This window comes from Bison bison, unplaced genomic scaffold (assembly GCF_000754665.1).
Source record: "Bison bison bison isolate TAMUID 2011002044 unplaced genomic scaffold, Bison_UMD1.0 scf7180017864371, whole genome shotgun sequence".
Taxonomy (NCBI): domain Eukaryota; kingdom Metazoa; phylum Chordata; class Mammalia; order Artiodactyla; family Bovidae; genus Bison; species Bison bison.
In genome coordinates this window covers 12,535,981-12,548,324 of record NW_011494943.1, presented here as the reverse complement: position 1 = coordinate 12,548,324, position 12,344 = coordinate 12,535,981, and the positions used below count along the sequence as shown (strand labels likewise).

The following is a 12,344-nucleotide window of genomic DNA, read 5'->3' as shown; positions in this document are numbered from 1 at the left end:
AAAAAAAAAATTTTTTTAACTATTTATTTTTTTGGCCATGCCATATGGCTTGCAGGATCTTAGTTCCCCAACCAGAGATTGAATCCAGGCCCTTGGCAGTGAAAACACAGAGTCCTAACCACCAGACTGCAGGGGAATTCCAAACTAACTTCTTTTCAAACCCAGTTTTCTTTTTGACATCTAAGCCAGGCCATACACAACCACTCTATCCCACTGTGCTCGGTGTCTCTGAAGGATCATTGTAACTGAAGCAGTAACTGAACTCAGCCTCTTGGCAGCCAGTAAGGAAGTGATCTTCAGAGAAGCTGTGTTTACGGAAGATGATTAAGACAAATAAGTCATTTGCAAATCCTGCTGTTTAGCAATTGGCTTTTCCCCTTTGTTTGGGAAATATTTCTGTCTCTCTTTCTTACAGAGAATTCTCTGCCAAGTTATATTTCTACTGAAGGGGAAAATAGCTCTTAAACTATAAAATACCAGGAAGTCAAAGCTTATTCAGGATAGCTTCTTTAGAGTCATGCGTTTTATTGTTTGATCTGTTAAACCTAAGAGGCAATAGCTGGAGGGGTGAGGTGGCTCAATCTCAAGGGTGTGTGTCTCCCAGCCACTCCTTGTTTGGTTCGGACAGATTCTCCCAGGGTCCTTCTCACAGACAGTAACTCAGAGCCCAGGGTCCGGGTGCACAGGCCTTCCTGAGGGGAGGCCTCCTGCCTCTGCTCTCTCGGCGGGTCCACCGTCATGTTCCTTCCCGCTTCCCCACTGGACAGTCGAGAGGCCATGACGAGCAGCATCAGTGGGTTCCCAGGAGAAGCCTTAGTGTCTGTATCAGCGTCTTTTCCTACCGAGACGTACTCTTTACAAGTCAGCGACAAAATGGCCCATATTATGATTTTGTGGTCTCTTTGGGCCTATTTGTGCTGGTTTTCTTGTGACCATTAGTTTGTGGATAGCAGGGTAGAGAAATGATGAGCTGAGACCGCATTGTGAGAACCTTGTGTGCATGTAACCATGCAGACATATAACCTATCAAAAGGAATATGATGGGGCCAGAGGGCACTTTAACCTCCTAATATTCACAGCCCAGACGCAAAAAAGAAGTAGATGAAATTAACTTCAATAACATGTTTTAACCCAGTATGTCCAAAATACCATCTCATTGTGTGCTTGTGTGCTCAAGTCACTTTAGTCGCATCCAACTCTTTGTGACACTGTGGACTGTAGCCTGCCAGCTCCTGTTCATGGGATTCTCCAGTCAAGAATACTGGACTGGGTTGCCGTGCTCTGCGCCAGGGAATCTTCCAGACCCAGGGACTGAACCCGCATCTCCTGCATTGGTAGGCCAGTTCTTTACCACTGCTGCCACATGGGAAAGTAATTGGTTAATCAGCTATACCACAATACAAAATAAAAAGTTTAAGTTTGAGAAAAAAATAAGTAATCAATTAAAAAATATTAATGAAGATGGATGCCTAAACTTGCCTGAGCAAATTGTTATTGAGGTATTTTGCATTTTTTGATGCTAAATTTTAAAGTCAGATCTCAATTCAGACTGGCCGCATGCCTGGGAGCCCTGAATGGCCCTTGGCTCAGTGCTGGGCAGCGCTGGTCCAAATGCTGGGCAGAGGCCAGGACTCAATGAGGGCAAGTTCTCTGCTCTCCAGAACACAGGCCTGCTTGTGCTGTCTTGGTCTTGGCAAAGTGGAGCGGGAACCAGGATCCCATTCATGGCCACATACAAAGCCCCTGCTGTGTACAAATCATCTCGTGAGAATTAGAAATTAAGAAGAAATAAAAATATGGCTCTCAAGCTCCAGCAACTTCTCTTATAGTTGTGGAAGCCCAACACATATGGAATCATGAAGGATGAGGTCAGGGACTATAATGGGAAGCTCAGAACAGACATCCTGCTTGATGCGTGGGGCCCGGGCAGTCGACTTCCCAGGGCTGTCAGCTGCTTCCCTTTCCTTGGGCCTTGGAGAGAGTTGCCAGTGAGTAGGTAGAGGGGAAGGAGTGCTTTGGAATTCCAGGGCAGGCTAGGCATCTCATGTCCTTTTGTCTTTTAGTGACACACAGAACAAAGAAGAACCTCTCATTTCCCTCTGTCTTGTCACTCGAGGCTCCGGGGCTAAGTGCCTGCTGGGACACAGCCAGGGTGAAGCCCGGATCCCATGAGCACCCTGCCTGCCTATACATACTGCCCCATATGGTCTTGGCTCTAGGTTGGCTCATGGGGTGGGGGGCAGCTTTGTTACAGGCTCTTGGGCCCCCTGATAGCTCAGTTGGTAAAGAATCCACCTGCAATGCTGGAGACTCCAGTTCGATTCCTGGGTTGGGAAGATCCCATGGAAAAGGGATGGGCTACCCACTCCAGTTTTCTGGGCTGGAGAATTCCATGGACTGAATAGCACATGGGGTTGCAAAGAGTTGGACACGGCTGAGTGACTTTCACTTCACCTGGGCCCCCACATGCTACTTTTGTCACCCCAACAACTACATGGGACCAGAGCGAAGTACCCCAGCGAAGGGGTACTGGGTGGACCTGGAGAGGAACAGCTGCAGCCCCTGTTCTGACACCAGCACTGTGTCTGAGCTGGACGTGTTCTCAAGTTTCCAATGTTTTGCAGCCCCCTGTATTACTAGGATGAGCTGGTTTATTTTAGGTAAGAGGTCAGTATGAATCTGGACGTACTAGAAGTAATTTGTTTAAATCATACTAAGAAAAATGACTTTTTCCAATAGCTAAGAATAACACTGGAAATCTCACACTTGAAAGGTCTTAATCCTTTGAGAATGTGACACTTTTATTACATACTGTATCTAGGCAGTTTCAAAGAGGGTGCCTTTTCCTAAGTTAGTAATAGAGCTGAAGAATCCTAATGCTTTACCGAGCAGCATGGCTTTCCTCTGGGCTGTGGGGTTTTGTACATTTCCCCATACTCATTCCCCTTTTTCATTCCCACCTTGGTCTTTAAAGGGTTTTCCTAAATGAGCTTCACTGCAGTCCTTTATGAACAGAGAACTCTGCTACTCAGAGTGTTGATAATCCTGGCTTGACCAGGACTGAGGTTGTGGAACCCCCCCACACCAGCCTCTGCCCACTGCAGTGGGCTTTGCCTGTGAGCAGAAAGCCCTACCCAGCCACCACATGTCTGTGCCAGGCGTGCGAGGGCACTGGGATGCCCAAGAGAGTGGAGAGCACAGGGCTCCTCAGGCAGGGACTCATAGGCCTGGGGATCACAGGGCCAGGGTAGGAAGAGCAGAGCAGAGCCATCTCGTTCCTGTGAGGTTGGCTGACCCTTTGCCAAGGGCATTTTAACCAGCACACCAGCCTCAATGTTGAGGCCTGTTTAAGCTGAAATGTTGAAAGAAGTTTCCCATTAGGGCATCTGCTCCTTTCTCCTTTCTGTCTCTGCCACTGTTTGGATGGAGCTTTTCTAAGTCTCAAGGCAACTGCAGTCAGGACTTTGCTCTAAGACCTTGTAGACTGATGGCCATTTGCCTTCCCGTGGCTTGTCTACCTCTGTGCTGCAGTCCATGGCCCACCCTTGGGCCTGTGGCTCTGGGCAGTGGCCAGTGCGTGACCATAGTATTTACCCCACAGCATGCTGAATGCAGCTTAGGAGGGAAACAGGCCAGAGCTGCAAATAGGGTGACTACCCTGCAAGCTTTGAGTGGTTAATACCATAGCTACTCTAGTCAATATCTCTAGATGTTTTTCTCAAGTTTTGCTTCTTGGGAGATTTATCAGATTTGTCGAGATTCTACCAATGAATGTAGAACCTTATCTTACTATTCAGTTTGGAGATACGTGTTGAAAGTCTCTATGTGGAGGGACTGTGCTAGGCATGGCAAGGGGTGCCCAGGTGTGTCAGATGGTGCTGTCTCAGGATCTCTGGCTCCAAGAGACATGTCCTGGCCCCTACTTCCTCACACACTTGGTGTTGGCTTGGCGTGCTACAGGTGTTGTACCTGGGCTGGTGGGAGGGATGGGTAGATATTTCTTCTTGGGTAGGACTACTTCTTAATCTAGGCAGGGAAGTCTGTGCCCTGATGTGTGTAGAAGAGACCTTGATCTGCAGCATTTCCTCTGAGGACTGTGTGTGTGTGTGTGTGTGTGTGTGTGTGTGTGTGTTGTAAAAGAGAGCTTGGGTGAGAACCACACCCACATTCACGTCGCTTCCCTTCTTGGTTTAGACTTCGGGAAGATGCATCAGCTCTCAAGTCTAGCTGGGATGCCCAGATTGCTCAGCTATCTAAGGAGATGATCTCCAAAGACCTTCAGGTTCAGTCACTGCAGGAAGAGGAGATGAAGCTGAAGGCACAGCTGACCAGATGCCAGCAGGATATTGGAAGGTGTGTGTGATGGAGGAAGGGGGCGAAGATGGGGGCGGCAGGGCGGGTGGTCAGAGGCGGTCTTTCCCACAGAGCACAGTTCCCAGTCTGCACCAGGGCTGTAAAAGGGTGTGTGCTATTTCGTCCCGTGTCAGGAATCATCTCTGAGTTCTGATTTGTTCTAATGTCTTGGTGTCTTTTCCTATCAGCCAGAATAAAGACTTGAGTAAAGGTAGTATTCTCTCTCCTAAGGAATCATTGAACTATAATAAATGTACCCATTTTAACTGTACAGTTGATGAATCTTGACAAATATACACTTAAGTATGTGGTACAACCACCAGTGCCATCATCATGTAAAACCCTTCCATCGCCCAAAGTCCCCTCCCTCCCTGGCACCCTGTGGACTGCTCTCTGCCACTGTGGGCTTCTCCTGTTCTGGAATTTCATCTGCATAGAATCCTACAGTTTATACTCTTTTGTGTCTGGTTTCTTTGGATATTTATTTGAATTTTCAGATTTTCTATTTTGTGCACGTGTCACTTGGTAATTTGTGTCTTTCAGTGAGTTTGTTCGTTTCATCTAATTGTTGACTTTACTGACATGAAATTGTTTATAGTATTTCTTTACTGTCTCTCTAATATGTGTAAAGTCTGTAACAAGGTCCTCTCCCCTTCTTGATACTGATGATACGTATTTTCTCTTTTCTTCTCATCAGTCTAGCTAGAGATTTATCCATTTTACAGATCTTTCCAAACAGCCAGCATTTGGTTTCTTTGACTTTTTTCAATGGTTTTTCTGTTTTCAATTTCAATATCTATTCTTATCCTTATTATTGTCTGTCTTCTGTTTTCTTTGCTTTAATCTAATGTTCTTTTGCTAGCTTCTGAGACTTTCCCCACAAGGCCTCATCTGCTGGAAAGACTGGTGAGGGTTTTTTTTGCAGGGGGTTGGTATTTTTATTTATTTATTTGGCTACACCGGTTCCTAGATGCAGCGTGCAGGATCTTCAGTTGCGGCATGTGGGATCTAGTTCCCTGAGCAGGGATCAAACCCAGGCACCCTGCCTTGGGAGCACGGAGTCTTAGCCACATGAACCATTAAGGAAGTCCCAAGGCTGGTGAAGTTTTTATTTCACACATTTTACTTTTCATTAATCTCCTCACTGTGTGTGTGGTTGCTTTTAATCTCTGAACATATTTACAGGAGCTGCTTTACGTATTTTCCTGCCATCTCTGTTGAGAGTCTGTTTCTGTGGCACAGAGGCCAGTATCCTGCTTCCTTGTACATGTCACAGCTGTCCATGGCTGTCAGATATGTGGCCACTGTGTCAGCAGGCCTCTAGGTTGGTCATCTTCCTTTCACAGGCCCCTGCTGCTCAGCTGTAGGTAGTTGGTTAATTATAGTCCCGCTGAGCAGCTCAGAGAAGGCAATGGCACCCCACTCCAGTACTCTTGCTTGGAAAACCCCATGGATGGAGGAGCCTGGTAGGCTGCAGTCCATGGGTTCACTAAGAGTTGGACACGACTGAAGTGACTTAGCAGCAGCAGCAGCAGCAGCGGCAGAGCAGCTTGATTGTTTAAGGGTTGCTTTAAATCTTTGTTATAGTGGCTCTAGGGTCTCTTTGTGACTCAGTGGTAGAGAATCCACCTGCCAATGCAGGAGACATGGAGATCTGGTCCCTCCAGTCAGATCCTTGGACGAGGAAATGGCAGCCCACTCCAGGATTCTTGCCTGGAGAATACCATAATCCCATGGACAGAGGAGCCTGGCAGGCTGCTGTCCACGGGGCCACAACGAGTCAGGCATGACTGAGCACCACATGCACATAAGATCTCTCCACGAGGGCCAGTCTAGCCCTGTTGCCACATGCACCCCAGGGTCTCCACTGGGCGCCCTGGACATCCTCTGATGATTCCTAAGGACACTGTGCTGACTGGCAGAGCCTACCAGTTCCTCCTACTTGCGTGGTTCTTTCCTTCTTCCATTCTGATCTCTCCCAACCCCCAGTAGATGGACACTGAGTTATGTTTGACCTTTCAGCTTATTGTTGACCCTCCAGCTCTGTGTGCTCTGCTAGGAACCCTCCTGCACTTCTCTAGTGCGGCTGTTTTCTTGTTTGTCTGAGTTTGCTGGCTTTCTTCCTGTCTCTTACTGAGTTTGACCTCATCTCCTATGGTGCTGAGTTTCTCAGGACTGGGGGGCCTGGCCGCCTGCTCCCCTCTGAACCTGGGCCTGTGTGAAGGTGTCGGCTGAGCCCGTGACCATGGCTGGCCAGGGGGCCCAGGAGGGACGCCTCCCATCTCAGCTACATCACAGCCTGAAGGAACCTCAGGACAATGTTAGTGTTGACACTTTTTACCCCCACAGGTACAAACAGCAGCTGTCTCTAGCGGTAGAGAGGGAGCGGAGCCTGGAGCGTGACAAGGTGCAGCTAGAGCTGGACTGGCAGCGCCGCTGCGAAGGCGTCGAGCGGGAGCAGTACCAGCAGGCCGAGGACTTGATTCAGGGCCTGACCACTGCCAGAGACCAGGTCTGCACTCCCCTGGGCTGTCTGACTTCTTTCTGCAGAAGGAAGGGCTGGGAGTGTCCGCTGCAGCATGGAGCCGGCTTGGGCCCTCACCAAGTTATCCTTTGTACTTGAAAGCACTTGGCCTCACTGAGCAGTTTGGTTTATAACAGCAGGACTCGCAGTGATGAGTCCCTGCCCGCAGCCTTTCTCTAATGGCCAGGCAGCTGCCTGTGGGGCTGGATGCATAGGTGGCCCCAGCATTTGCTGTGCTCCTCTGGCTCCGATGGCCACATATTTCCTGGGGTTCCTCACCCTCGTGTCTGCTCTCTGCTTCCCAGCAGGGTAGGGAGCTGGTCTGGACCTTGAAAGTGGCACTGCTCCCTTCTGATCCTCCCAAGATGAACTGAGCCTGTGTTTTCCCCAGGTTGTTGCCAAGCTCCAGGAGACGGAGCGGCGACTGTGTGACCGAGAGGTGGTGCTGAAGGCTGTGACCCGAGAGAGAGACCAGGCCCTGCAGGCTCTGCGGACACGTGGGCTGCTCCCTGAGGAGGAGGCTCAGGTGAGGGGCCGCCCTCCTCCTGAGTCTCCCTTGCAGCTCTTCCTCCCTGGCCCCTTGGAGATATCTGTTCCCCTGGCCAGAGGGAAAACACGTCAAATAGAATCAGCACTGTTGAGGTAGATGTTTTCAGCCATGTTTCTTTTAAGATGACTGTTCACACAAGGTGAGACCAAGGCTCAACCAGCTAATGGGAATCTGCACTCAGTCTTCTTTGTGTCTTTAGTATCTGAAATATCACAAAACCTCAAATTCAGATATTGTACCATGGCAGACGGTAACACAGAGAACCAAAAGGTTAGGGCTTTATCCCAAAACACACTTCTTCACATGTGGTGACTGAGCCATTCGATATGTGACGATGGCCGTTCCTCTCAAAAGGCACAGACTCCCGTGCTGCTGTGTGCCAGCCAGAGCCTGACACTGACTACGGGACGACCCCAGGTTGAATGGTGGCCCCGAAAGACGTATTCTTGTCCCGGTACCTCAGGATGCAACCTTCCTTGGAAATAGGGTCTTTATGGATGTGATTAGTTAAGATGGATGATTAATTAAGGTCACATGAGCACATCCCAGCAGGACATACTAGGCCTGATGCCCTAGGGGTCAAGCTCCAGAAGGTGTGTCTGTTAACAGACCTCTGGGAAGATTCACATTCAGCCAGTGGTCAGGCTTGGGAGCACTGGTGTTCCCAGGAGGAGAGGAGGGGCCAACCCAGTCTCCAGGGTCACCTATGGTCCTGGGGACTCATCGCTGGTGGTTTTTGCATGGGTGCCTTCTCTAGGGCATAGAGAGAAAACAAATGCCTCTTTTTTGTTGTTTTTATTAATGAGCCTCCCTACGCAAATTTTTCTTTTTGTATTTTACTGCCAGGCTGGCAATTACAAGAAGACATTTGTCTCCAAGCACCAGCTCAGCTGGTCAGGGAGGCCTGTCAGTGGCTTGTTGCCTTGTTAAGTGAACAGGAACCTTAGAAGTGGCCGGGGGGGGGGTCAGAAACAAGTGCTGCGTGCAGAGTGGGGGGGTGTGCACCTCTGTTCTGTACAGGGGGCCCTGGAGGCAAGATGAGGGGGCGTGGCAGAGCAGCACCTCAGACACCAGTGAAGGTGAGCTGGCCTGGTGGTCTTAACACAGAGATGTGGCTTCCTTACCAAGCAGGGACCCAGGGTGGTGGAGGATGCTGTGCAAGTTTCGGTTGACCCAGAGGAATGAAGTCTTGAATCCTCCAGATAATAGCAAAACACCTGTGTTCCCCCTTCAGGGCCTTGATACTGTGACCAGGTTAAAGATGTGACCACCTGGTAAAGCAGCAGATGTCGGCTGGCAGGCGGCAGTTGGTGCTGAGTTCTATAGAGGTGGGCCCTTGGCAAACTAAGTAGGGGCAGCAGGGGATCTGTCACGCTCTGAAGCCGAGACAGAGGCTGCTCAGGGAGGAAGACGTGGTGCTTCCTGGGACGCGCTGAGCCCACCACAGATTGCACTGCACAGACAGGCAGCCTCTTGGCTGTGGCCACAGCTTCCTCTTTGCTCGGCACTAGTTTCGATGATGGCGCCTCGGCAGGGCCTGAGTGATCACCCCACAGAGACCAAGGCAGCACCGCCAGGCAGGCTGCTAGGGCAAACGCAGCCACAGCAACAGGGACAGAAGATTCACCTTGGGAGTGGGCTACACTGCAACTTTGAGGTGGATCCTGTTGTTCAGGACAAGGAAGCTAAGGCCCTAAGAGGGGTGGTCCCTTCCCCACAGGTGGCAGAGGGAGAATGTAAGCAGTGCCGGCCAGGTGCACAGCCCTGACCACTCTGCTGTCTGCCTGAGCGGGAGCAGCCTAAGGCTCTGCTGCAGAGAAGGTGGCAAATGGCCCAGTGGGCAGAGAGGGAGGTTGGATGTTTGCAGGAGAAGCAGTGGGGCCAGAGCGGTGGCTGGAAGGAGGCAGGCAGGTGCATAGCGGAGCCAGAGGTGGCTTGAAAAGCTGGGTACTAGCGGTAACAGAAGAAATAGTTTCACTTTGGAAACAAAAGTAATATATACCACTGCAGAAATTTTACAGTTTTAGTTCACTGTAGTGCTCTCTGGAATAAAGCTGGCCCAACGTTCACCCCAGCTCAACTCCATGGCCGGACCTCTCGGCATGGTATCCTAGTGGGAAGTCTTCTAGGTTTCACTGGTTCTTTTTAGAAGTTGGTAGTTTCTTTTATTTGTCCTTCTGCAGGAAGGTAATGTGCCTTTTTTCCTCTGGTGGTTTTTAAGAGATTTCCTTCATCACTGTTTTTAAGTAGTTTGACCATGATGTGCTCTTTGATGTGACTTTCTTTGTGTTTATCTTGCTTTGGGTTTGTTGAACTTCTTGGATCTGTGGACTTAGGTTTTCATCAAATTTGAAATTTTTTTGCCAACACGTTCTGAATCCTTTTCCATCCCCTCATTGATTGGGTTAGTGTATGTCTGCTTCACAGTGTTCTGTAGTCACTAGGGCTCTGCTGTTACTTGTTCTTTTGCCTTTCACCCTGTTCTTGAGTTTGGATACTTTCTGCTGCTCTGTGTTTGTGTTGACTTAACCTTTCCTCCTGTAGTATCTTATCTGCTCTTAATCCCATCCTATCCAGTGAACTTTTCCTTCAGACAATGTATTTTTCATCTCTGTAGATGCTATTTTGTTCTTTTTGATATCTTCTATTTGTTTTTTCATATTTTTCTTTAAATCCTGGAGTGTATTTATGCGAACTGCTTTAAAGTCCTTGACTGTCACTCAGCATGTTGTTTTCATGTTCCATCCATGTGGTAGTGTGTATCAGAACGGCATTCCTTTTATGGCTATATAGTATTTCATGGTGTTAACTTTTGTTTATCCATCATCTGTTGGTGGACATTTCCATTTTGGCTACTATGATTAATGCTCCAAACATGTCTGCAGGTTTCTGTGTGGATCTGTGTTTGCACTTCTCTCAGGTCTGTACCCAAGAGTGGACTTGCTGGGTCACGTAATAGCTGTGTGTTTACTTTGTTGAGGAACACAGATTGTTTTCCACAGCAGCTGCACTATGTTATACTTACATTACAAACCACCGAGTACTTTTACCTTTTTCAGTGTACAAGGGCTCCATTTTCTCCACATCCTCACCAACACTTGTTATTTGTCCATCTCTTTTGATATTTATTTATTTTATGTGGCTGCACTTGGTCTTAGTTGCACCATGTGGGATCTAGTTCCCTGACCAGGGATCGCACCCAGGCCCGCTCCATCAGGAGCACAGTCTTAGCCACCAGACCCCCAGGGAAGTCTCTCTCTCTCTCTTTTTTTTTTTAAATAACTGCCCCTCTAACGGGTGAATGATGGGTTTTTGACTAAAAAGGAAGAGTCCCCAAATCTCTCAATAAAAATTATCTTTGAAAAACAGTGGTCTTGTCTGTATGAAACATAAAAGAAAAAGCATTTTCATAGTTCTGTCAACATTACCCACTTCCAGGACAGATGAGGAGCCACAGGGACAGGGGGCCTGGAGGGTGCTGACAGACACCGACACAGCCGGCCTCAGATGCACAAGGGAATTGCTGGTTCTTGGCTCTAACCATTTTCTTTTCCTTTTATTTTTCTGTATTTTACAGAGGCCTCTAAGCTATCAAGGAGAAGAAATCAATAAAAGTTTTCCATCTAGTGAGATCCAGCAGCTAAAAGAGCAGAACACAAGTTTGCGAAATGTTATTGCACAAATGAGGAAAGAAATGGAAGCTCTAAGTGACCAAATTCTTCCTTCTGCCCGGTTAGGAGGGGAGACCTCACAAACAAACCAGCCTGACCCAAAGGCAGCAGCAGATTCTGCGGTTCCTGGTGAGCAAGGGAAAGAGGGAAGATGAGGAGTCTTCTCTACTGGGTCTGTAAATAGGCTTCACTTGGAGTCTTAAAAATGAGCATCCCCATTATAGATTATGTCAAAGTATGACAGCTGCTTTCCCTCCAAGAGAAAGGATCTTAAGTCATATTTTTTATGTACAATAAAAACTTTGTATTGGTTCGTGGAGGGAAAAAGGGAAGGATACACATGTGGCACATCTAAAAACCAGAGACAGACTTGGACCAAGGGCTAGTTGGCACTGCACTCTCCTGGAGTAGGCAGTGGGCCTGGGGGACCAGGCCTTTCCTCCGGGGAGCGTCCCGAGCCACAAAGGTGGCCCCGCCTCCTACTGTTCAGGGCAGGGACTCAGGATGGTGAGTGGAGGGGCAGCACCTTTGACAGCTGCGCTCAAGATGGGATTGTCAAGTCTGCATCAAGGATCACAAGACTGAGGGCTCCTGATCGTGGGGCCCACTCGGAGAGCATGGCAAGCTGGTCTCTGGAGGGGAGACACACAGACAGTGTGGGACAGTCTTGAGGGTTGGACAGGGGAGGGCGCGGGCGGTAGATAAAGGGTGAGTGTAAATGCCTCTGCCTGTGTGTTTACTGTGTTTTTTGGAAGGTTACGTTCTGGCCCTTGAAGCAGAAATGCAAAATCTAAAGCATAAATTTAAAACACTGGAGGAACAGCTAGATGTGTTAGATCCTTCGAAGACATCCTTGTCCTGTGCTTGCGCTCAACCCAGTGTCCTGGCCTCCACAGATACCACCGGTGAGAGTCCTCGTCTCGTGTGGTGTGCTCTGTCTAATGACTTCCCAGTAACGCAGCCCAAGGAGATGTTACAAAGGTGCCACCCCAGGAGCCCCACCTCCTCCTGCCGAGCCAGCCACTTTCCTGACTCCTCACCCTATGGCTGAATTTTCATATAAGTGGAATTACAAGTGTGTATTCTTGTCTGACTTCTTTTGAGCAGCAGTATGTTTTGGTTGATGGTCAGACTAGACTCTTCACATCATTTCCTCCCCCATTAGCAGCTTTTGAACTGTGGTGTTGGAGAAGACTCTTGAGAGTCCCTTGGACTGCAAGGAGATCCAACCAGTCCATCCTAAAGG

General features: G+C 48.8%; 1 protein-coding gene across 8 annotated transcripts in view; it reads left to right on the top strand.

Moving 5' to 3' along the window:
- The window catches only part of CCDC57 (coiled-coil domain containing 57), a 110,351-nt gene that overhangs the window by 32,841 nt on the left and 65,166 nt on the right, over nt 1-12,344 (top strand). For all 8 annotated transcript variants that reach the window (XM_010856356.1, XM_010856355.1, XM_010856352.1 and 5 more), the window contains 5 exons: nt 4,195-4,353; nt 6,703-6,865; nt 7,269-7,403; nt 11,005-11,227; nt 11,854-12,003. In XM_010856356.1, coding sequence (XP_010854658.1) covers nt 4,195-4,353; nt 6,703-6,865; nt 7,269-7,403; nt 11,005-11,227; nt 11,854-12,003 — 830 coding nt within the window. The remainder of the gene's footprint in view (nt 1-4,194; nt 4,354-6,702; nt 6,866-7,268; nt 7,404-11,004; nt 11,228-11,853; nt 12,004-12,344) is intronic.